The sequence below is a fragment of the Microtus oregoni genome, unplaced genomic scaffold, assembly GCF_018167655.1.
Source record: "Microtus oregoni isolate MIOR12 unplaced genomic scaffold, Mior012 000066F_041, whole genome shotgun sequence".
Lineage (NCBI taxonomy): Eukaryota > Metazoa > Chordata > Mammalia > Rodentia > Cricetidae > Microtus > Microtus oregoni.
The window spans coordinates 8,154-35,012 of NW_024543917.1; the positions used below are offsets into that span (position 1 = coordinate 8,154).

Consider the following 26,859-nt stretch of genomic DNA (forward strand, 5'->3'; position numbering starts at 1 on the left):
GTTTCTTCATCATGGATTGTCAAGAAAATGAGTACCAGGACCAATGGGGGCACTGTGTCACCTGCCAGCAGTGTGGCCCTGGACAGGAGCTCTCCAAGGTAAACTCTTCTGATCAGTGCTTTTTTTTTTTTTTGTACATCTAAGAAACCAGGAAGTGTGTGTGTGTGTGTGTGTCTGTCTGTCTGTCTGTCTGTCTGTCTTGTGAAAGAAATAAAGAAACAAATGTTTAAGAAAAAAATTAAGAAAGAACAATATTAGAAGTTCCATCCATTCTCGGCTCTTATTAGTTCAGTTCAGTTAAGCATATACAATGAAATACAAATCGTATGCAATAGTAGTCAGTGTTCAATCACGAAGTGAGGCTAGCAGACTCAGAGGCCAGGGAGAGCTTAATGCAATACTATGATACCTCATAAAGAGATATGTACATATCAAGGTTCAGAATTTTTGCATTCGAGATATCTGTTAAACAAAGCAAAGTACATTTAATTAGGTTTAGAAACAAAATACCAGGTTTGGGGAATGTGGAAGAATCAAGAAAGCTAATGTGGCCTCTGTTCTGAAGGGTCTGCTTTACTAAGAAAACTGTCTGAGAAAGGATTCGGCAATAGGAAACAAGGTGAAGCATAGAATGGTCCAATTAAAGGTAAATTTTTGAATAAAAAGAAACGCAATGAAAACTGAGATCAAGGCAGGGACTCCTTAGTTTTTACTTACTTCACATCCCCTGTTGTTTCTTCAATTGGGGATGATATTAGAGTTTACTATAAAGGCTAGAAGAAGAAAGTCAGTAAAGTTTCTGTATGCTCGTGCTTGTTTTTGCACATTTATTCATTCATCAATTACTTACCTCACATTTGCAAAGTGGCCAGTATGATTGTAGGTATCTCTCTCTCTCCCTCTGTCTCTGTCTCTCTCTGTCTGTCTCTGTCTCTCTCTGTCTCTGTCTCTCTCTGTGTCTCTCTCTGTCTCTCTCTCTCTCTCTCTCTCTCTCTCTCTCTCTCTCTCTCTCTCTCTCTCTCTCTCTCACACACACACACACACACACACACACACATTGAGGGCCCAGGAACAGAATTATGTTGATGTGATGCAGTGATGTGATTCAGAGTGGGAGCTGGGAAGAGCTCCCTGAGTAACTGCTTTCTGGGAATGACGTAGAGCTAATGCAGTCCCAAGTGAAGTACAAATTAGTATTGTTTCATGGATAAGAAGATTAACACGGCTGATTCATAAATAAAGAAAGGGGAAGGAAAATATAGGTCAGACAACTTGGGAACTTTGATGAGAAACATCTTTTTTTCTAAGGGCACTAAGAATCTTCTGGGGTTTTTAAGTAAATAGCATGTTCTATCGACTAAAAGAAATAAAAAAAATATCCTAATTCCTTCTTCCATTTATAAGTTAAAAAAATAAAAAGACTAAAGCCCAAGGCTATCAAAAGATAGTATTAACTCTAGTTTTAACATGTATTCTACAGAGGGATGCCCAAAGTGTTGTGGAGGAATTCCAAGGCCATGACAAGGCTACCACAGGATAGGTCATATTGGTTATTAGGACGAATCTAATGCAACAAATTTCTTGTCTTGACAAAAATATCTCTTTTAAGTACCACATCAGACTTCATGATAAATGGTTTATAAATGGTCCTCTCGTGTACATGGTTATTACCTTTAAAATCATCTGCATTGGCAAACCTGCACTTCTTTGAGGGAAAAAAGAGGTCTGTTAATCTGTCAAGCTGCTGTCATGAAATCCAGAAAAGGAAGACCATGATGAAAGTTCCGTTTGACTTAGTGCCTCTCTGACTGCCATTTACTTCCACACCACTTGAAAGTTCAGAAAAAAGCCACATATATGGCAATACTGCTTCTGGAAAACTTTTAACTATAAAGAATTTCTATTCATCTGGTCATCTGTACTTTGTAAAGAACTCTCTCAAGAACATTATTTTGTTTAGTTTTGTAACTGTCCTGCCAGGAAACTGTTGTGAACCTCATTTTACAGACTAGACAACCACAGTTCAGAGAGTGTGTGCAACTTGTTCAGTGACCGTGAATGCCGAAGAAATACATTTGGAGTCAGGTACGACTGGGTCCCGTCTTTCTTTCAAATTAAGTAGGATGCATTAAATTGAAAGTAACATTTTCCAGAAGAAGACATACCAATAACCTACAGGGCCATGAAACCATGCTCTACCTCACTAACCAGGGAAAGACTTTTCAAACAACACGATTTTGAAAAGAAATAATACTGAAGATTTTGCTTTTAATGCTGGTAAGGATGTAGAAAAAGAACTCTTCCACACGGTCGTAAGAATAAAGTCGTATTGTAAAATAGCTTAGATGTTTCTCAAAAAAAAAAATTAAAAATAGACATTTTTAGGGAAGTTGGCAGATTAGAGACCTCATGATGCAAGCCACTGAAAGAAAACAGGAGAGAACAGGGTCATCTTTATCCTTGCAAGAGACAGTAGCTCTAAATGGGCTTATTAAGCCAAGTGAGATCTCTGTGGGGAAGCAGACAAGAGTGGCTGTGAACTAGTGCCTAGCTGCACAAATTGGCTCTGGTGAGGTAATTGGAAACCACAGGGAAGCACTTTGCAGTACACACACTCAGCAGAGCTGCTGTAGCAGTTAGCTGAGAACCAAGGACTGGCTAGCAATTGGAGATGAGGCCTTGGAACTAAAGCTTTCCTTCTCACAGCAGGGTTCCAGTTGAGGTTAAGCGGGAATTGCAGGACCAAAGCTCATACCGCCTTCCCCTTTCTGAGTACCAGTACACTGTGGCAGAGCCTGAAGAAAGATCTGCCACAAAAACTGAGAGCTGGGTGGGTCCAGGGCCTGAAATGTGGTAGGGCAATTGACACACTCTCTTAAACCAAGTCTGTAGCTTTAGTCATTGGGAACCCATGGCAACAGATCCCAACCTGTCTTCTCCAGAACAATGCTGCCAAAGCACAGAGAGTACCAAGGAGGGAACTGAGAACTGCACGGCTCACCTCACTGCGGCTGTGCCAAAAGCTCAATCCAAAGTGATACTAGCTAACCTCTATGAGACAATGCGTACACAAAATCAGGCTTTACAGATGTCTACTGGAATACCAAACCGATCGCAATGCTCCCATTAGTGCAGGAAGGGAAGAAAATTTTCAAAATACATTCCAGGATAAAAGAAATCTTGACTGACATGATGTTTTTAATCCAAAGTGCTTTTATTATACATTCTTGCTACTGTTGAAAGTTTTGTGAATTTTAATTTTTCTTTTTCTCTTTTAATCTTAACTCTTGAATAAATGCTTCATAATGGTTGGGCTTTAGGTCATACACTGCTCATTTTGTATGATTGTTGTGTTTGCTTTTAAACCATTGTACTATTATGTACTTTGTGATAATCTTCCTACATACAAACAATGTATTTTCTCACTCGTTCCTACTTCTTCTGATATTTTGTCTTTCCTGCCCCCACTTCTTTTTCTTATTAACTCTAGATCTCCAAAAATTTTTTAAAAAGGTTTAAACTATAGAAACTAACAACATCCCAATGCTCTGTTCCCAAATATTTTTCCTCATCTTAATTTCCTTCCAATTAATTTAACAGGAATCCCAATCCTTATCTAGACCACATCCCTCCTACTTAGAATCTTGGTAATACTCTACTATTCACCATACTACCCATATATATTATTCCTCCAATAGTTACTGGAGTTAAAAGGATCATGCTTACTAACTGGCTAAAAGGACACTTTCATAAAATTTTATCCAGCAATGTGGCTGATTCTACAGATAATATTCAAGTATTACTGTAAATCCCCATCTCCAGCCTCCATCTTTGGAGGCCTTGCCCCTGTGCCCCTTGAACCTTACCCCTCTCCAAGGAGGGTCAAAGTAGCCGACCAAACCTTGACACCTCCCCTAAAAAAGTCAAGACCACTCCCCAAGGCTATTTAAACTGCTCCCCCAAAAATCAGCACGTGGTTTTCCCTCTTTCCCATGTAGTCGCATTGGCAGCTTTCTGGTTTCTCTTGGGACCACCCGAGAGTGCAGGAGTTCAATTAAGCCTGGATTTCTTTCAATTTGGTTTGTTTTGATTTGGCTTGATTGGGATCTTGTGTCGGCAGAGAGCTCGTGTTAGAAAATATTCCTAACATTTACCAGGCACAATGAGTACATGACAGGGGTATTAATTCTAAACTATGCATATAAATTATATCAATTGAATACTGATAACATTTTGACTGCAATAGAACAACTGATAAACCCAATCGATGAATAACTCAGATGCATAGATCTCAATGGAATGGAACAAGGAAGAGAACAAATCAAGGAAATATGACCTTCTCCCCTTGGAAAATATCATAGTACTGGTCCACAATGAGACTGAGTTAGATAAAATCCCAGAAAAAAATATATTAAAGGTGCTAGAAGGAGGAAATGGAAGAGAGGAAATAATGCAGTTATGCTTCAATTTTATTAAATATAAGAGAGTCAAAAACAGTATATTCAATAAAACCATTATAAAAAGCTTTCAAAATTTAAACTAAGAGGATGGCTATCCAGGCTCAGGAGGCATATCAATCACAAAATGGCAAGGAACTGAAAAGATCTTGAAAAAAACTTTCCTAAATCAGAGTAGTTAAAACTCTCTCTCTCTTTCTCTCTCTTTCTCTCTCTCTCTCTCTCTCTCTCTCTCTCTCTCTCTCTCTCTCTCTCTCTAGAGATAGATAGATAGATAGATAGATAGACAGATAGATAGATAGATAGATATAGGTAGATATAGATATAAAACTGATGTATAAACTGATGACTTGACCTTTCCAAGCTATAGTTGAGGATGCGGTTTTATTGGAGCTATGAGGGAGAGCACATTTAGATGCATCTGGAAAAGTCCAGAGCAGGGAGAGAAAGTAGTACAATGAACATGGCCAGCATATTGAACCTGGCAATGAGAGGAAGGGTGGAGAGTAAGAGCAAGAAAGAAAGACAAAGAGTATGGGGAAAGGAAATCAAGAGAGTGTAAGAGAGAACTAAACTAAGATGTGTGTGTGTGTGTGTGTGTGTGTGTGTGTGTGAGAGAGAGAGAGAGAGAGAGAGAGAGAGAGAGAGAGAGAGAGAGAGAGAGAGAGATAGCAAAAAATAGCAAAGCTATAAGAAGAAATGAGAAGCTGGGGAGAGGGAGGCCAGTGAGCTGTAGACAGTTAAAGTAAGGAGCCTGATGGACTGCCAGGAGGGACTGAAATATGGAACAGGTACTTGTGATACTCAGGAAGCCTCAGGCCAGAATGCCCTTTGGTATGCTCATAGGTATCACAAATAGGAATTTGTTCCTTCTGAAAGTGATAAGGAAATGGTTCCTTTGTTAGAGGGGAACTAGCTTCACAAGTTCCTGAGGAAGGCTGGCTTTTGTCTAACCATCAGAACTTTCACCTGGCAACTATATCCAGAAAAGTTATATTGAGGAGATAGCTCATTTAATAAAGTATTTGCTTTATACATGTGAGGACCAGAGTTTAGACCCCTTGCACCCATAAAAAAAAATCCATACCTGGCAACATGTACCTATAATTTTATTCTAAAGAAAAATAGCTAAAAGGATATTTTTTAAAATTTATTTATTTATTAAAGATTTCTGCCTCCTCCCTGTCACTGCCTCCCATTTCCCTCCCCCTCTCCCAATCAAGTCCCCCTCCATCGTCAGCCCAAAGAGCAATCAGGGTTCCCTGCCCTGTGGAAAGTCCAAGGACCACCCTCCTCCATCCAGGGCTAGTAAGGTTAGCATCCAAACTGCCTAGGCTCCCACATAGACAGTACGTGCAGTAGGATCAAAAACCCAGTGCCATTGTTCTTGAGTTCTCAGTAGTCCTCATTGTCCGCTATGTTCAGCGAGTCCGGTTTTATCCCAGGCTTTTTCAGACCCAGGCCAGCTGGCCTTGGTGAGTTCCCGACAGAACATCCCCATTGTCTCAGAGTGTGGGTGCACCCCTCGCGGTCCTGAGTTCCTTGCTCGTGCTCTCTCTCCTTCTGCTCCTGATTTGGACCTTGGGATCTTTATAGGTTGGTTGCAAGCTAGTCTGTTTGGATTTGTGAGCTCCAGACTCATTGAGAGGCTTTGTCTCAAAAAATTAGTTGAAGAAGATATGTGATTTGCATGTGATCTTGCATGCATGTATACACACAATCAGAGATTAAAAATAAATAATTTATTAATGTAACTTATGGCTTTGGAAGAACAAGTAAAGCCAAACCCTAAATCAATATAAAGAAAGAACCATTTTCCAGGAAGAAATTAAAAGAATGGAAAGAACAATCACAATAATAAAACAAAGCAGATAATTAATTAAACAAAGACTTGGTTCTTTGAAAAATAAAATCAAATTAATCCTTAACAAAACTTGTTAAGAGAAAAAGAAGGGAAACCTGTTATTCTTTTTTTTTAAGATAAGGTTAGGGGAGGCTGGTCCCACAAGGGACTGTGGAGTCACTGGAGCCTTTAGAGGGGCCAAGGCAAGTAGAAAACCATGGCCAGGGAGACAGGCAGATAAGCCATGCAGAGAGAGTTTGGGTATAGAGTTTATTTAGTGGGTTATGGAGGGGAAAGGGAAGGAGGAAAAGAGAGATAGGGAGGTGGGGAGAAGGGAGAGGGGGAAGAGAGAGAGAGGCAGCAGTCACCGCTTCAGAAGAGGGAGGGACAAAAAGAGAGAGAAGGCAGGCTGGAGGAGGCAGGAGATCCGCTTGCCTGGGTGGAAGGGGAGGAATGGTTGGGATTGAGTGGTGCTTGTATGTTAAAAGGTCTGGACACCCAGGTGACAGGCTAGCAGATCATAACAAAACTGAAATTGCCAAAATTGCAAGTGAAATGTCAGATTTTATAAAAGATATCAATGGCATTTAGGAAAAATCTTTTAAGACATTTTATAAAAATGTCTCCCACAAACTTAAGACATCTAAAAGAAATGAATGAATCACTAGACATGTGACTTACCAAAATTAAACCAAGATGAGGTAAACAACTTAATAAAATCAAAACTGAAGGATGTGATTGAAAGTACAACAATATTAATCTCACAATGAAAAAGGTTTAGGATGAGGAAGATTTACTGGTCAATCCTGACAATCCTTCAAGAAAGAATCAATGCCAGTATTTCTTAACTTCATAAAAGAAAAAGATAAAAAAATTTACAAAGTTACTTCTATGAATTTAGTATTACCTGATACTTAAACTAAGCAAACAAAACAAAATAAAATGCTGAAAGATAATTATAGACTAGTTTCCATGATAAACAGATAAAGCATTTTTCAATAGCATACATGTCTTAGTTGCTTTTCTATTGCTATAATAAAATGCCACAACCAACAAAACTTATGAAAAACTATTTAATTAGGCTTGCTGTTTCAAAGGCATGGTACCAGAAACAGCTGAGAGCTCACATCTTAAACTCCTGAGTGGGAAGAAGAGAGAGCACTGGGGATAATAAGAGGAAGGGTGAACCTCCAAGTATTCATGATCACATCGTTTTTATTCTAGAGATTTGGAAATGGTCAAGCATGTTTAAATCAATAAACATAATTTATGTAATAAATAGACTTAAAGATAGAAATTGCATAATTATTTAAATTGATTTATAAATGCTTTTGACAAATACAACATCCCTTCATGATAAAAGGAACGAAGAGGTTAGGAATCAAAAGAAAATATCTCCTTTTAAAGGCTACATACAACAAAGCTACAAACAACAACAAACTAAATTAAAAAAATTCCAGGCATTTCCACTAAGATTAGGAGCAAAGTAAGACTGAAGTGTCTCTCCACTCATACTCAGTGCTGGAAGAAGAAGACTTGAGAAGACAGTGTGCTGGTCAGTTTTATGTGAACTTGACATGAGTTAGAGTCATTTTAGAAGAAGGAACCACAAATGAGAAAATGCTCCCACAGAATTAGCTTTTGGGCAAGCTAGCAGTTCATTTTCTTGACTGATGATTGATGTGGGAAGCTTGAGTTCACTCTGGGAGATGTCACCCCTGGGTTGATACTACCAGGCACTATTAAAAAGCAGGTTAGGCAAGCCCCAAGGAGAGAACCAGCAGGCAGCATGCTTCAGTTTCTGCTTCCTGGTTCCTCCCCTGACTTCCTTGAACTATGATGTGGGACTCTAAGCTTGAAAGAAAGTCTTTCTTCCCCAAGTTGCTTTTGGTCATAGTGTTTTATCACAGTAATAAAAATCTAACTATTTTTAGAAAGTTAGACAGATAGAAAGACCATCAGTTCTCATGAATTAGAAAATAATATTCTGCAAACGACTCCACTGCCAAAACCAAAACTACATAGTCAATAGAATCCCTTTTGAATCTTGATGCCATTCTTCGCAGAAATAGAAATAAATAAATAAATCTATGAGGTAACACTAAAGACCCTGGATAGTGCCATCAATTCTGGAAAAAAAAAAAGAGCGAAGAAAGGCATATACCCACCCATTATTTAAGTTGTACTCCAGAAACATAGCAATAAAAATAGCACTATATTGGCAAAAAGAGTTCATTTCTATGGATCAGTGTAACAGAACATAGGACCACAAAGGGCATGAAGCAGAAACAAAGCCAAAAGAGCTTTCCATCTACTAGGAAATAAATATTTCCCCATGTTTCCAAGTAGACTTTTCTTTATATATTATGATATGTAACTGGTCAATGCCTATCTATATACCAGGTAGGTTGACTGGGAAATTTGCATTTGGCAAAAAAGAGTAATATCACGATTGACTAAAGAAATTGAGAAATCAGTTTTAGCATGGTCATCATAGTATCTAGAATGAAATCAGCTATTGATTACTAAAGAATGCCCATGGTGTTTTGATAAGTAGCTAATGACAACATTTCTGTTCAGTTACCTTTATTTAATTTTATGTTTCACTCATGAATTATAAATAAATATCACTGAAAACAAACTATTGCAGAAAATTAACAGTACTTCCTCAGGATATTTTTCTAGAAGTATAATTTGTAAACTAAATATAATTTTAATATTCTTGAAATATATGAACAGATACCACTTTTGAATATTTTTTACTAATTTCCATTACAATTGCATGAATTTTCAATAATGCATAAAGCTTACATGTCCCAGAAGTCAAACCCAAAAAATGAATAATGCATATTTCTATCATCTGTTAATTTTATGCTTTCTTCTGTAATGTTAAATTACTAATTTATGAAACTTTATGAGAGTTTTTGTTACTTTTTAAATATTTGATAGAGAAATATACTAACCTGTAAACTGTTTCTTAGTGCAATATTTACTGTTTGAATTCTAGTCATGTAAGGTACTTAAGTAGACCAACATTGACAAAAAATATTTTTAGTCATTTGTAAATTAAACAAATACATTAAAATCAGAAAATATTTCAATTTATTTGTATTTCATTATTTTATATGTGCTTTTTCATATATTTTGTCTTTTTCATGTTAATTTGTTAATATAGTAATAGATTCTTAAAGTTAAAATGATGTATATTTGCAGATAAACCAAACCATTCTTGATTATGATTGTTAGCTAATTGTTCTCATATGTTACAAACAACTTTTGAAAAGAAATAACTCTACCTACTCCATGATGAGGATCAAAATTTTGTGTCAGCATCATCAAAGCATGTTAAAATTAAGATAAATGTTTCATGGTTATAAAACTGATTAGCAGCAAAAGCATTTAGGAATCTGAATCATTTAAAAACAAAATTCCCTTTGCCTCTTACCTATGAAAGATGATTCTCAACAAGAGTTTTAAATGATAATTTGCATCTTTTTAATTCTTAGGAAATGATTCATTCATCAGTGGAAGAAATGGCTACTGGGGGTAATTTGATAGCATCTGATTTTATCTACAATGCTCATTTCTGCCTTTTAATTGCTTTGCTTAGATGATTTAAATTTAAGATTATCACTGATTGGCATTTTAGAGCTTAAGGCTACCATTTTAGTTTTGTGCTCTCCATTCCTATTCCTTTCGTTGTCTTTTCTTGCCTTCCTGCTGGTTACATAAAAGTATCTTTTAGGATTCCATCTTGATTTATTTGTGCCATTTTTATTGTATTTCTTTGTATTATTTACTTAGCCTTTCGAAGTACTAAAATACACACATGTAATTTTCAGGGTCTGCTGGTTTCAACTCTTTTTCAATTATGAATGTGGAAACATCACTTCCACTTAAGTGTCCACCATGACCATAGAAACTTTTATAAAAGACAGTGTTTTGTTGAGGCTTGCTTGTGTTTCAGAAATTTAGTTCAGCATTAGCATGGCAGGAAGCACAGCAGAATGCAGCTGATATGGCACTAGGAAAGGAACTTTAGAGTTCTATGCAGGCAGCAGGAAGAGAGAGAAAGACCTTGGAACTGGTTTGGGGTTTTGAAACCTCAAATCCCACTTACTCAGTGATGCAGTTTCTTTCACAAGGCCACATCTTCTCCAATAAGACAACACCTCTTATGCCTATTCAAATAGTGCCACTGTCTGACGACTAAACATTCAAATAAATGAGTCTATGGGCCTTTCTTATGCATACACCACACCCGCTATATATAATTGTTAATTGGTATCAGACATGATATTTTAGTATAATCACCAAACAGGATTTATAAAAGTTATGAAGAGAAAGGTTTTTTAAAAAACTATTTTTTTTTTAGTTTTTCAAATTAAAACCTGATTGCATCATTTTCTTCCTTCCTTTTCGTCCCTATTACCATTACTTAATAATTCCTCCTTGATACTGGTATCCTCTTCTTTGGGGAAAACTATTTCTCCCTCTCTGGGCATTCTTTAGTTGTTTGTGTATGGTTGAGGCCTCCTGGCTTTTCCCATTCACTTTAACATGTCTATGTTGTCCTTGTTCTGCTCATGTTTAGGCATTCACATTGGTTAAGACTACAGGTGTATTTCTGACATTACGAGAAATCAGTCTCATAGCAAACTTCTTTTTTTTTTTTTTTGGTTTATTTTATTTTTTTTAGTTGTTGCAAAAAAAAATTTCCCATTTCCCTCCCCCTCCTTGCACACATCGCCCCCTCCCCCTACTCCCCTCCCCCTCTCCCCCTCCCCCCCCCCACTCCATTCCCCCTTCCTCTCGAGAAAGAAGAGCAGTCCAGATTCCCTGCCCTGCAGGAAGTCCAAGGTTCTCCCACTTCTATCCAGGACCAGGAAGGTGAGCATCCAAACAGGCTAGGCTCCCACAAAGCCAGTTCATGTATTAGGATCGAAACCTAGTGCCATTGTCCTTGGCTTCTCATCAGCCTTCATTGTCCGTCACGCTCAGAAAGTCCGGTTTCATCCCATGCTTATTCAGTCCCAGTCCCGCTGGCCTTGGTGAGCTCCCAATAGATCAGTTCAACTGTCACAGTGGGTGGGTGCACCCCTCGTGGTCCTGACTTCCTTGCTCATGTTCTCCCTCCTTCTGCTCCTCATTTGGATCTTAAGAGCTCAGTCCGGTGCTCCAATTTGGGTCTCTGTCTCTGTCTCGATCCATCGCCAGATGAAGGTTCTAAGGTGATATGCAAGATATTCATCAGTATGGCTATAGGATAGGGTTATTTCAGGTTCCCTCTCCTCAGTTGCTCAAGGTACTAGCTGGGGACATCTCCCTGGACACCTGTGATTCCCTCTAGAGTCCAGTCTCTTGCCAACCCTAAGATGGCTCCCTTAATTAGGCTATATATTTTTCTGCTCCCGTGTCCACCCTTCCTTTATCCCAGCCATCCCATTCCCCCAAGCTCCCCCCATTCTCCCCTTCTCAACGTTTCTCACCCCATTTCCCCTTAGCTCCATGCCACCTCATCCCCAAGTTCCCAGGTTTTGCCCTGTAATCTTGTCTACTTCCCATATCTAGGCGGATGACTATATGTTTTTCTTTGGGTTCACCTTCTTATTTAGCTTTTCTAGGATCACAACTTATATGCTCAATGTCCTTTATTTATGGCTAGAAATCAATTATGAGTGAGTACATCCCATGTTCATCTTTTTGGGACTGGGATACCTCACTCAGGATAGTGTTTTCTATTTCCATCCATTTGCATGCAAAATTCACGAAGTCATTGTTTTTTACCGCTGAATAGTACTCTAATATGTATATATTCCACACTTTCTTCATCCATTCGTCTATTGAAGGCCATCTAGGTTGTTTCCAGGTTCTGGCTATTACAAATAATGCTGCTATGAACATAGTTGAACAAATGCTTTTGTCATATGATAGGGCATTTCTTGGGTATATTCCCAAGAGTGGTATTACTGGATCTTGGGGTAGGTTGATCCCAAATTTCATGAGAAATCGCCACACTGATTTCCAAAGTGGTTGCACAAGTTTGCATTCCCACCAGCAATGGATGAGTGTACCCCTTACTCCACAACCTCTCCAGCAAAGGCTATCATTGGTGTTTTTGATTTTAGCCATTCTGACAGGTGTAAGATGTTATCTCAAAATTGTTTTAATTTGCATTTCCCTGATCACCAAGGAGGATGAGCATGACCTTAAGTGTCTTTTGGCCATTTGAATTTCTCATAGCAAACTTCTTTATCCATAATATTCCATGAGTTTTAGATATAGAAGTTGTTTTGTAGGTGTTTCCATTGAGGCTGGGAACTACGACTCTGCATTATTATTTATGATCTCCTTTTGCAAAGATAAGTTTCCTTGATAAGAGGTTAGGACTACACTTATCTGTGGGTGTAAAGACAAATATTTAGAATGTGATTGAAGATATTGGTGGTTTAGTTAAGTGGCGGTTATAACTTCTTCAAGATCTCTGACTTCACTAGCACTAGGCGGTTGACAAGGTATCCTGTACCAGGCGTGATGTCCCTCTTGTTGAGGCAGTCTTAAATGAAATTAAAAAGCTCTTGGTTACCAGCAAGGTATATAAGCCATTGCTGTACCTGTTAGGTTTATTGTGTCATAGAAGTCACTGTTGTGTTTCATAGGTGTCATAACTGGGTTATGTTAGTTGTGTTCTTCCTTTGGAAGCTCTGGATGGCTCCATGATCTCTTCTGGAAACATGAAAGCTACTCCTCATTGAGGATACAGTCAAGTTAGTTCCAGCACAGGGGCATCTGAGCCCTGTGCCTAAAGTGCATACTGTCTTTAGCAACAGGGACTTACCTTCTACGTTTGAGGGCAATCAATGTCAACAGCAAAAGGCTGTTTTAGGAGTCTCTTGGACAACCCTGACCAAAAATTCAAAAAAAGGTTTCTTATGCCTGGTGTTGCGGGTTTTGTGTTAGGTTGCTTTTGGCTCTTGGAAAGAACATTGCCAACTGAGAGCATATGTTGATGTATTTTTATGTTAAATAAAAAGAAATTTTTATTTAACGTATGTACATATATTTATGCATAGAGTTACGTTTAATAAGATTTTTTGGTAAATAGTTAATAGTGTGATTCCTTGTGACTTTTTAAGACATGTTTACTGTTATTTTATCCTCATCCCCATTTCTTCTATATTTACCTCCTCCCTTCCATAATTATAGCCTCTTTGTCCCATTTCCCTGATCAGATCATTAATACCCGGCTTCTCCCTGCTTTTCTTATCTCAAGCCTATTTTTTTTTTATTGAGAAAAGGAGAAAAAAAAACAAGTTTCCATCTCCTCCCAGCCTCCCATTTACAGTGACAGTGTCCTTTGCTTTACAGAAGCTTCTCAGTTTTAGTGGGTCCCATTTAGTCAATGTTGCCCTTAATGTCTGTGCTTCTGGCGTTATACATAGGAAGCGATCTCCTGTGCCCATCTCCTGTAGGGTATTTCCCACTTTCTCTTCTATCCTTTTCAGTGTGTTCGGGCTGATATTGAGGTCTTTAATCCATTTGGACTTGAGTTTTGTGCACGGTGAAAGATGTGGGTCTATTTTCATTCTTCTACAGGTTGACATCCAGTTGTGCCAGCACCATTTGTTGAAGATGCTTTCTTTCTTCCATTGTATACTTTTAGCTCCTTTATCAAAAATGAGGTGTTCATAGGTTTGTGGGTTAAAATCCGGGTCTTCTATACGATTCCATTGGTCGACTTCTCTGTTTTTATGCCAGTACCACACTGTTTTCATTACTGTAGCTCTGTAATAGAGTTTGAAGTCAGGGATGGTAATGCCTCCAGAAGATCCTTTATTGTATAGGATTGTTTTGGCTATCCTGGGTTTTTTGTTTTTCCATATAAAGTTGATTATTGTCCTCTCCAGATCTGTGAAGAATTTTGATGGGATCTTGATGGGGATTGCATTGAATCTATAAATTACCTTAGGTAGAATTGCCATTTTTACTATGTTGATCCTCCCAATCCAAGAGCAAGGGAGATCCATCCATTTTTTGGTATCCTCTTCAATTTCTTTCTTCAATGCCTTAAAGTTCTTGTCAAATAGATCTTTCACTTCCTTGGTTAGATTTACCCCAAGATATTTTATGCTGTTTGTGGCTATCGTGTGGATGGTGAAGCTTCTCTGATTTCCCTCTCTGCTTCCATATCCTTTGTGTATAAGAGGGCGACTGATTTTTTGGAGTTGATCTTGTATCCTGCCACATTACTAAAGCTGTTTATCAGCTGTAAAAGTTCTTTGGTGGAGTTTTGGGGGTCGCTTAAGTACACTATCATATCATCTGCGAATAACGAAAGTTTAACTTCTTCCTTTCCAATTCGAATCCCCTTGATCCCATTATGTTGTCTTATTGCTATTGCTAGAACTTGAAGCACTATATTGAAGAGGGGGGGGGGGTGGAATCCAGGAGCGCGCAGGAAGCCTGGCGCCAGAGCTGAAGGTGCCCAGCTCCCTTACAGGGGACCCTGAGGCCTGCCCGGTAGGCAGGCACTCACCACTCTGGGTGGGTCGCCTTAGTTTAGGAGCTTAAAACTGTACTTGAGCACTGGTCCTAGCATACAGCAGGGGAGGGTTGGGGAGGGGTGCTGGGGTTGCTGGGTCGTGCCTCAAGCCTATTTTTTGAATGGTTTATTTGTGAATTGTTTTTGCTTTTGTCTGTTTGTTTTTTGAGTTCTTTACATTTTTTTATGTTAATCCTCTGCCAGATGCAGAGCTGGCAAAGATTCTCTCTCATCCTGTGGGGGTACTCTTCATGTGATCATTTCTTTAGCTAAACAGAAACTATTTAGTTTTATGAGATTCTACTTTATAATTTTGTGAAGTCAGTTGTTGACCTCAATTTCTGGGCAATTGGAATCCTATTTGGAAAGTCCATTCCTACACTCATTTCACATAATATACTTCATATATTTTTTCTCTCGACATTTGAGTTTTCACATTAATTCTTTGTTGTATTTGGAGTTAGATTTTGTGAAAGACGAGAGACACAGGTCTCAGATCTTTCTTCTACATGGGCACATAATATTTTCCTTACACCATTTGTTGAAGATGCTGTCTTTTCTCCAGTGTATGTTTTGGACATTTCTTTAGAATGTTAGATGGATGTGGTTATGCACTCTCAGGTTGGATCTTCAGGGTATTTTTCCCCAATTGTCATCATGTCCAATTTTGTGTCATTACCATATTGTTTTCACTACCGGACTGTAATAACCTATTTGTATGTGTATTTGTTTGAACTTATTCTATTCTAATTGATAGTCATATCTGGTTATTCTTTTTCTATATTTGTGAAAATTTCAGCCTTTGTTTCTTTGGTTGTTTTTTGACACAAATAATTTTGATTTTCCTTTCATATGTTGCTTGATTATAACCCCAAAGTTCTCCAGTTATTGTCTTCTTTTTGCCTATGCTAGTCTAATTTTCCTGCTGTTTGAACTGCATTCATTCTATTGTTTTATCTTCAGGTTCAGCGATTTTTCTAATTTCCTGTAATTAGCGCGCCCAGTGAATTTTGTTTATCTATTTAGTTATTTTTATAACTTCAATTTGGCTCTTTAAAAAATAATTTCTTTGAGCTGAATATTGTTAGTTCCAGCTCTCATGCCAGCATTCAGAAGACAGGAACAAAACAACTTCAAGCTTAAAGTCAGCTTGAGCACTTTGTCAAAAAACAAACTTGCCAATAAAAAAGTCATTTATTTGCTGTGGTGTTTTAATTTTCTCTCATATTTAAATGTAATTTGTAATTGCTTGTCAAAACAGTTTTTATGGGTGCTTTAAAATCCTTGTTAAGCAATTCCAATAATTGATTCATTTAACTGGTAGTGCCTGTTGATTGCCTTGTTTTCATTAATCTGATTTTCTTGATTCTTGTTATCAAAGATGTTTATAATATCTGATTATTTTTTCCAGGAGACTCAGAGTCTTACTAAAATCTTCCATTTTATCAGGCAGTTGTCTGTGTTAACATACATGCCTTCTTTGTAGATGTCAGTTTGAAAGACTAATTTTCTATATCCTGGGAACATACATTATTGCGTCTATATTCTTTTGGGAGGTACTACTGGGTCTTGCATTACTCTGCTAGACTACCTGATGATTGCAATGATGTCTTCTTAGAATTTTCTCTATTTGTCTCATATTCTCATATTCAGGAATCTCATAAAATCTTTTAACCGAAAGCCATAATATATATGCAAAGACCTGTAGGGTAAAGAGAAAGCAAAAATATATAAATAAAGTAAAAATGAAAGTAAAAAATAAGATAAACTTTTAAAAAGGGAAAACCCTGACCTGGCATTATGAAATGAGAAATGTCCAAGGATACCATTGAGTTCATTTTTTATCAGCCATCTACTGCTGGGGGTACAGGCTACCCTTAAGAGTTGTTTGTTTCTCCAGTGACACTCACTTGGAGAAAACTAAATTTTCATTTGTAAGTGGCTATCAAATGAAAACAGTTTCTGAAATAGGTAGGAATGGGTACATTTGTCCCCTTCTCTTTTCAACTCAAGGGTAATATCTGGGCGGACTCATGTAGGACTTGTGTATGCTGCCTTAGTCTCTGTAAGTTCATGAGTGCTTTTGATCATGTTGATTTAGAGGGCCTTGTTTTCTTCATGTCCTCCATCCCCTCTGGCTCTTACACTCTTTCCAACTCCTCTTCTTCAGGGTTCCCCGATCCCTGAGAGGAAGGATTTGATGGAGGCATCCCATTTAAGGATGAGGGTTCCAAAATCACTGTCTGAGTAATGTTTGGCTTTAGGTTTCTATATTTTTCCCATCTGCTGCAGCTGCACAAAGAAGCTTCTCTGATGATAACTGAAGAAGACACTGATCTATGAGTATAGAAATTGTCATTAGGAGTCGTTTTATTGCTACTCCTTTATTTAGGACAGCAGTATTTGGTCTTATCCTAGGTCACTGAGATATCTAGTCTCAGGCTTTTGGTCCCGCAAGCAGTGTTGGATATGGCTTCTCTCTCATGGAGTAGACCTTATATCAAATCAGTTATGATTGGTTACTCCCACAAGCTTTCTGCCACCATGGTCCTAGCATGTTTTGTAGGCAGGTGACCATTTTAGATCAAAGAGTTTATTCTTGGGTTAGTGTTTATGCTTCTCGTTTGTTTGTGTGCAGAGTACCATCTGGTACCAAGAACACTAGTCCGCATAGGTGAAGCATCTAGGTAGGCAACTACTTGAATTCTCTGTCTTTAGTGAGTTGCGTAGGTTGTTGTCTTCAAAAATGGACACTTGAGGTCAGTTTGTGTAGAGTAACCTATACTCTTTGCAACAACCCGAGTTATTTGGGCATTCCCATGGGACCACATTGGCCAACAACTCAATTAGATATAACCCATTGCTTGGACTGATGGCGTCCACATTTTTGATAAGAAATGTCCAGTTGGGGTTCTGTCTCCCCCATTATTTGACAAATTCATTTAGAGTGCCTTCATATATGTGCATACTTTTGGAAATGTCTACTGCATCAAGTTTCCATACTAGTCCTAAAATGACCCTTAATTTTAGTTTTTTCCGTATATTCCCTCTCTCATCTCCCTTTTTCCTCCCCCAGCCTACTTGATCATCCTATTCCAGTATTCCCACCTGTCCATAACTATCTATTCTAGTTCTTTTCTCTAGAGATGTCTATTCATCCCCTCTTTGGATTGTAACTTTATTATAATTGACTTAACTATTGGCATCAACATATAATGCATGCCATATTTGTCTTTTCTAGGGCCGATATTTTTTTCTGGTTCTATCCATTTACCTACTGATTCATTTTGTAACAGGAAAATAATGTTCCATTTATTCATCTGCTAAAGGACATCTAGGCTGTTTCTAATTTCTGGCTATTATTAATAGAACAGCAATGGGCACTGTTGAGCAAGTGTCTCTGTAGTATGATATAGCATCCTTTGGGTATATGTCCAAGAGTTGTATGGCGAGATCTTGAGGTAGACTGATTCCCGTATTTTTAAGGAACCACTAGACTGATTTCCAGAGAAGGAGAGCTAGAATAATCTTTACAGTATGTCTATTACAATCTCTTCAAGTTCTCAGTTATCTTATGCGCAGAAAAAATAGGTTGGGAATAATATTAATAGCATCATTGCATTGATACCTAACTTGAAGTAAAAGCCAGAATAAATCACTTATCCAGTGAATATTAAAACATTTTTATTATACAAGAGTAAGATGTAATTTTTCATCATTATCCAGCATTTACTAATATGTGTTTTACCTGTGAAAGTTAATCAAAAAGATAGGTACTATCTTTTATGTCAGATATTTGCTAGTACCCGTCTTTTGACATACTGTAAAATTGTGCTTTCTTGTACTTTTTATACTTAATAATGATCAGTTGATTTGTGTGTCCTGTGCTGTATGATAAAAGCAAAGTGTATTATTTCTGAGGACAAAATGTTCTCTTTTACCCGATGCTTCAGTCATGGTAGCACAAAAATGAAACCTTTCATGTATGCTCCATTGTGGCTAATGCAGGTCAGAACCCTCATTAAATCTCTAATAGACCGAGGGTGAGTAAGCCTAGTCTACAGAGCAAGTTCCAGGACAGCCAAGAATAGCTATGGCTACACAGAAAAACCCTGGCTCAAACAAACAAACACAAGAGAAATAACCTTTTGTTTTCACATAGCTAAAGTTTTCAGGTTCTTTTCCATAGTGTGATCTTGTTTGTTTTAATTGATGCACTTGGCTTTACTTCATTTTATATCACTATGCTGGTTATTTCCATTTCAATTTTCCATGTTGGTTACAACCTAGAAAATTGGTTCAGTGACCACTTAATATGGAGGGAACTTGTAGTTTGAAAAATATTGCTTTATACTATATTCATTTGAGTCCTAGCAGATACCCTCTTAGAGCTTTTCTTAATACTCCTATATTTCAGGATTGTGGTTATGGAGAAGGTGGAGATGCATACTGCACAGCCTGCCCTCCCCGAAAATATAAAAGCACATGGGGGCATCACAGGTGTCAGACTTGCATCACCTGCGCTGTCATCAATCGGGTCCAGAAAGCCAACTGCACGAATACCTCTAATGCTATCTGCGGAGACTGTATGCCCAGGTATGCCATTAAATGATATCAGTCTTTCTGGAACTTTTTAAAGCTATTTGATGTCGCTTATCATCCTACCACTTAGACCCTAGTAGAAGTATTCTAACTACCCATGTCATGATCTATTTAAGCTCTATGAATGGGAAGCCATATATTCCTAACTATATCCCTATATATAAAATACCTGGCAAATTATCAAACACAGATGAGTGCTTAAAAGCTTTCTAATCTCTCTGATAGTCTAAAATTTAAAGTAAAAATGTTGCTAGACAGATTGCACAGAAATCATGAAGAAGTTGGTCTCATGACTGTTAACTCCCCTTTTGGCTATAGAATGTGATGGCTTAAGAAAATGGTGCACTGAATCACACATGTCAGAGATCCCACAAGGGTAGGTACTGCGTCCCATGCAGGAAACATGAGGGAAAGACTCTTAGATATTCCCCACAACCTCAAGAAGGACTGTTACAAGTCAATTGCTCGTTTCATCCCTCCACATTCCTTTCTGCTCTGATCACAGGTTCTACCGAAAGACGCGCATCGGGGGCCTGCAGGACCAAGAATGCATCCCGTGTACAAAGCAGACTCCTTCTTCTGAGGTTCAGTGTGTGTATCTATTTTTCTCTGCTGTCTTCCCCCCAAACCTCTGTGTGTCAATGAAGTCAATAGACTTCTTTATTCCTGTAGAAGGAAAATACTCCTTAGTACTCCTTCTATTGCATTGTTGGTAAAGGCAGTCGCCCATGACTAAACCTCAACTTTGCAGCATTCAAACTGATTAAACATCATTTATTTCCCTTGTTTTGAAAATTGAATCTAAATGAGGAAATATTTTTATTCATGCTTTGTGAGCTACTTGGCTGGGTTTGGTGGCATAATGAATGTTATAATGTACTTTACATATAATAGCATTTCTACACTTATTAATTGCGATTATAGTCAATATTGCTATTAGAGTCGATACACATGGTATAAGGAAGTCCTTAGGTTTTAGACCACATTAATATCTGAAAAAATAACTAGAATATCGTCTATATCCATGTCACTTGTCATTTACTTGTTTGTCTGACTTCTATAATTTTTGTCTGTCTTCTAATATAGTCTTTAAAGTATTGGTGTATCTCTAACAATCCCTAAAAATCATGATAAATAAAACAGAATTTGCTAAATACACATAAGTATAGAAATATAAAGTCCTAAATTAGCTGAGATTCCTAGATAATAAATCTTATTTTTTAAATATTTCCTTCAGCGTTTTAAAAGAACAGATATAATAACCTTCCCCTTTCGATCCTTTCTGAGTCCTCTTCATTCCTTCCCTCCACAGAAACAACCACTGTCGTGAAATTTTAAGCAGCTTTTTACCAGACTATCCTATGGCAATTAACAAATCCAATGTTTCCTTTCATAAGGCCAAAGCCTTCTTGTATCATGTGCCTATGATTGCTAGACTAGGTAGTGCCCAGTTCCTTGTCACAGAATGAAATGATTGAGATGTATCAGCTCTTTACTGACTCAGTCTAGAAATGCCATGCATTGTTTACACTCAAGGTGCATTGGCTACAAGTATGTTGATGTTTTTGCTGTAAGGGTGTAAAGAACATGAAGAGTGTGTTGTTAATTCATGGGCATATTCCTCTGCTACCTTCTCCACTACTGTTTAAATATTTTTATTACATTCTGTATATTCATATTCTTAGACAATAGTGCTAGTATTTTGTATTTTACAACATTTTTCTATAAAGGTCATCAAGCTATTCTTCACTTCGTTTTTCTCCACTGGGTTATTTATATTAACCAACAAAAGGTCTTTTATGACGTCTTAGGGGCTAAATCACGACTTGCTGATCTAGTATTTACTGATGAGCATTTTAATTTGTTTCTATTTTTTTAGGTTCTATTACTAAACATAGCATGAATGAACCACAACAGCAGTGTCTTTTGGTTAGTCATGCTAATTTATATCGTGCCTGCAGCATATGAGTTTTGCTTTTTCATTATGATCTTACCTAATTTCAGATAAGAACATAGCAGTCCTGATAGAGATGACCTAAAGGAGATGTAGCCTAAGGATCTTTAGGGCCCTTTTCCGACTCTTAACTGCCCACATTGACAGACTCTCCTATTCTTTTGTTGTGGTTCCACAGGTACCTTCCAGTTGAGTTTAGTGAAGGTAGATGCACACGCTGTTCCCGGTAAGGAAGCCACGCTTGTCGCACTGGTGGGCAGTCTGCTGGTAGTGTTTGCACTTGCCTTCCTTGGGCTCTTCTTCCTCTACTGCAAGCAGCTCTTTAATAGACATTGTCAATGTGGTAAGTGTGTCTGCTTAACATTTCCCATGAAACAAAATTAAGACACAATTTTTGGTAAAAGAGGAAGATTTTTGAGATTATAAGTCAAGGTGCCTTCCCTATCACATTAGAAAATCCCAGGCATCATGCTCTGTCATCATGTGGGAACTATCTGGCATAGCATCAAAAAATATGGAACATCAAAAGGGCTAGAGTTTACCTGGAAGTTTAGTAGACCAGTTTATTAGGCTTTAAGGGTTCGTGGAGAATCTCCCTTAATGGGAAATCACTTGGTAAAGAAACCCAGAGACCAATTATCTAACCTTTAAATCATAGTGTAACTCAAATTATATAGATTCTTTAGGTTTATTTATTTTTAATTTTCAAAATGATAGATGGAATGGAATAAGTTGTTTAAACTGTTTTCTCTATGTATGTATTAATAGATTCTGAAATATCAGAATTGGAGATTTAGATATACCTGAAACATGACTAATAAAAGTTAATGAGGTCTACAGTAAGTGCTGTCAATATAGGAGTTTCCCAAAACTGGATAACTGAAGGCATAGTGTTTAGTCAACATTCTTATGTTTTTCTGTCTTCCAAAATACTGCTGCTGAAGATCCGGCCAAAGCCATAGGAGATGGTGCATTAAAATCACGACAGATTGAGAACACTTTTACTTTTGTCAACTTCATCTATCAGTCAATGTAAGACAGAAAGTATAGTTCATCAGGGAGAGAATACAGAAGAGGTGGGATCATCAGGACTAAATAAGACATTAGAATCCCAGACACGAATACCAGTGTTCAATGCAGCTTTAGTGCAATTAACAGAAGCAAGAACTAAACAGGGACAATGAAAAATCTAACATAGCCTAATAAATAGACCTGTATTAGCAAAGGAAAGGATGGACTTTACTGGATACAAAAACTGTCAGGATTCAGTATCTAAATGGATACTGTAGCTGAAGCAGCACATTATTATAGCTGCATTCTGTTTGTGTTGGAAAATCCTTCTTAAATAGAACTTCCTTAGTCAGTTTGGCTCTAGAGTCTATCAGTGATTTACCTGTGCATACTCCATGTTTAAGCAAAGATGAATCTAGCATTTCATGAGATGTAGTTTTCCCCTCTTGATTCTCAATGACCCTTCTTCAGCTTTACTTCAGTCTCCTTAAAGCTCCTGTGGTAGCTCTGACAGTTTAGACAATGGTGGACCACTGGATCTCTGTCTCATTGACCATTCAGTCTTTGGAAGGTAGTGTGTAATGTAAGAATTCTTGCCCAGTACTGAAACATGGGTAATGAAGTGTTTGGGTCACAGGTCTCAGCAAGGTGAATGTGATGAGACATCTAAGACCTGCCTGTATCCCTGTTCTTCCCTTGGGAGAGAGAACCCCCTTTCTATACTATTGCAGTATCTCCTTGGAAACATAAGGACAGGTAGCGTCCTTATGATTTCCTTAGGAAAAAATGTGCTTATTAGTACTCACTCACTTACAGACATTCCATGGCTTTGTAAGGGAGGGCAACCTGATGTGAATTAAATCCAATGCAGATGCAGGAAAAAGGAATAGGATTGTGACATACTAGAAGGACCATCTCCTCTCTAATCAAGAATCCATTACTCAGCCACATCCATTTGCTACCACTGTGAAACCTTCCAATTTTCAAATAGTCCAGACATTTGTAATTTTGTATGAAATTTTCTTATGCACTCACGTAATTTGAACAAACTGTGGAAACGCGGTCACAGTGGGGAAACATAAAGACACAGCAACTCAGTTTGTAACCTAATATTGAGTCTGACTCATGCATGAATGATGAATTGCTTATCTTTATCATTGTTGTAACAAGTTGTCACATTTGATGGCTTGCCTCAGTTTCCACAGTTCGGAAGTTTAGCACGCTGTATGGAATCTTAACGAGGCCACAACCAAGAAATTGGCAGGACTGTGTTTCTTTCTGTCTGTCCGAGGGGAATCTGTTCCCTCATGAGTCTGTAGAACTGAAGTCTTATTTTCTTGGTGGCTGTGCGTAGAAGGTCACTCCCAGCTGCTAGAGCAGTGGTTCTCAGCCTGTGGGTCATGAACCCTCTGGGGGTCAAATGATGCTTTTACAGGGGTTGCCTAAGGCCATCAGAAAACACAGCTATTTATAATTCAAAGCAGTAGCAAAATTGTACTTTTAAAGTGGCAATGTGAAGAACTGTATTAAAGGGTTGAAGCATTAAGAAGGGTGATAACCACTGCTCTAGAGGCTGCTCATATGTTTTGGCTCATGGCTCTCTTCTTTGTCTAAAACGAGCAATGGTATAATGAAGTTGTTTAGAGAGATGTTATGCCACATCTTTCTATATTAATGCTCGGTGTCATTTCTGCCTTCTGACACTTATCAGGATGCATCTAGCAACCTAGAGAAATGGAACTAAATTAAAATGTTCATCATTAATCACAGAATAAAAAAATCATGATTTATCTTAAGGATTTTCTGAACTCATATGCATAATTCAAGATAATCTTCCTATTTTAACATCCACTACCATAATTCTGATTGCATGGTTCCTTTCCCATGTAATATACCCAGATCATGGAAGAAAGAAGCACATTAAAATACCTTTCCTACAAAGCGTTTATCTCTAGCTGAAGAAATTTGTCTTCCCTAATCCAGCATCTAAAAGACTTAATGTAATACCCCAAGGAAAGCATGTCTCTGAAATGTGTCATTTTCACCTACTTCTAGATGCTCTGGTCCTTCAGGAAGAAAGAGGGAGTCTGGCTCCTAGACCCCCTCACCCCTCCTATAGTTGGTGCTCAGGAAGAGATACCCTGTTGAGAAGAGACCCTGATTTGAGGAGGGGTGACTCAGTGGCTTTCTGCTTTGAGTTGCAGGAGGTTCGTTGCAATATGAAGCTGAAAAGGCAGTGGAGGAGGATTCTCTTTTCCCCATACCACCTGGCCAGGAGACCAGTCCTGAATTTCCAGTGAATGAGATCAAGCCACTCAGCTCCATCTTGGATGACGACTGCAGTTCCACACGTGGCTTCCCCACCCAGGAGTCCTTTACCATGGCCTCCTGCGCCTCAGAGAGCCACTCTAAATGGGTCCATACCCCCATTGAATGTACAGAGCTGGACCTGCAAAAGTTTTCCAGCTCTGTGCCCTGTACTGGAGCTGGAACCCTGAGGGAGAACACAGTTGAAAGCTCCGGAGACAGCCCGGAGCTCCGAGTACCTTTTCAAGTTCCCAGCCTTTGACTCTACTGAGGTGAGCTAGAAAAATGTGGTTAAAAGACCAGGAGGTGTGGGCCACTCTCAACAATTTTCCAGCCCCAGTTCTATTGTCTGATAGGGCTTGGGTGGAAGAATGGCAGGAAATGAGGCTGGTAGAGGTTGGAGAGGCAACAGTTGTGGCACTAAGTCTTTGAGCTAATTTTACATCAGATTTGGAAGCCAACAATTGTCTGGAGACCTGGCAGGCTGGCGTGATGCCAGCTTCTTCATCTGGACCCTACTCTTGACTAGTCATATTGTTTACTCCTTTCGTTTGTATAAACACAACACCATCATACAAATATGCAACTCTGTATTCAGATGAACCCTGGTTCCTGAACAGCCTTATGATCTTGAGGAAATCATTTTACCTCAGACAGTCTTCTGCTCATGAGTTAGTGTGAGGATTGAATGACAACATACGCAAGTGTCCTTTATAATGTCTTCATGAGAGGTGTTTGTACCATGATGGCATTTCCTTCCTTTCCCTGTGTTCTGTCACCAATTACAAATTCCTTCTATATCCACTACATTTTTTTCTGAACTTCGTAACTTCATACCTTTGAGGTAGGCAAATGAGAAATATGCTAATCTCGTTTTAAATAGGCAGAAACTGAGCCACAGAGATGAGAAGCGGTTTGCTTAAAGACAGAGTAATCCATTCTCAGAACTAGGCTAGAGCCCAGGATTCGCAGCTCCATTACAGAGTTCATCTAACTCCATCATTGGATTTTGAAATCTATGTGTATGTTACCTCAATATATGTCACATATACGTATGTTGTATGCATGTATATGTACATGTGTGTGTATAAAAACATCATGGATAAAAAAACAGAACATACACAAAATTCATTTGTGCTTCATGTGCACTTTGCATACATAACCTGAAGGTACTTTCATGTGTTATTAGTACAAACTCATGTGTAAGCAAGTGTGCAATTTTTCACTTATGGTATCATGTCAAATAGGAATAAAATTTTGAGTATTTTGGATTTTGAATCTTTGAATTTTGCCCTAAGGACACCCAATCTATTTCTTCGTCTAGAGGTTATGTAGTTCTTGTTCAAATATTCTAGTGAAAAGAGCTCACAGCTGCCCAATGTGTATTACACTTACAACTGACAAACTGGAGCTCAATATAAAAAGCATAATTGTATCTTGTACTCACTTATGGGTTCTAGTTCTTTCCCTGGGTCACACATCTGACTTCTCTGCCATATCAACCACTTTGGGTTTTTATTAAGTACATGGTACTAAAACTTAACCCAGTTTCAAGAAAAAATGTTTTTTCTAGTTTGAAATAGGATAGATTTGTTATCTCCATGGCTAGGTGAGAGATTTCAGCTATTGTGCCCTAAATCACTGGTCCAAACACGAACTTTTAGAGAAAAGAAAGAGGAGGGTGGTGATTACACAGCATCACAGGATTCTAACTACTCCGCTCTTTTTCTAGGTCTCTTTCACTCTTGGCAACCTTGCCAGTGATTGTTCCTGGACTTTCCTGCTCTACTTCTATTCAACAGCTGTAGCATGGGCCTGGGGTATAGGCCCCACAATAATCAGTACTCTAAAAACGGGGTACACAGGGCCCATCCTACAAGAGAATTAAATCCCCACCATTTTCCCAAGACTGGCCTTGAACATTTTTTTGTTTTCTTCTTTTAGTCTGGGGACTCAGAATTCATAGCCATGAAAATGGCTATGGGCCAGTTAATTAATTATAGAGGTGGGGGGAATAACAACAAACAAGGTCAAATTTTCCTGCCTGTATATTTTTTCTTCTTATATTTTTTGACAGGTAGATCTGAGAAAGGGTTTTACAGAATTCTGTTGACATCTATATACCACTTTAGAGAGAAAAATA

General features: G+C 38.2%; 1 protein-coding gene across 2 annotated transcripts; it reads left to right on the plus strand.

Annotated features, from left to right (window-relative positions):
* On the plus strand, positions 1–26,859 carry LOC121440200 (tumor necrosis factor receptor superfamily member 27-like). Of its 2 annotated transcripts, XM_041640936.1 has the most exons (7): positions 1–98; positions 2,008–2,085; positions 19,260–19,438; positions 19,950–20,035; positions 21,577–21,741; positions 24,614–24,988; positions 26,449–26,859. In XM_041640936.1, the coding sequence occupies exons 2-6, from the start codon at positions 2,059–2,061 to the stop codon at positions 24,976–24,978; spliced, it is 822 nt and encodes a 273-aa protein (XP_041496870.1). In that variant the 5' UTR covers positions 1–98; positions 2,008–2,058; the 3' UTR covers positions 24,979–24,988; positions 26,449–26,859. The 2 variants fall into 2 exon arrangements, with proteins under 2 accessions (XP_041496870.1, XP_041496869.1); XM_041640935.1 differs by lacking the exon at positions 2,008–2,085 and having other exon boundaries at positions 7–98.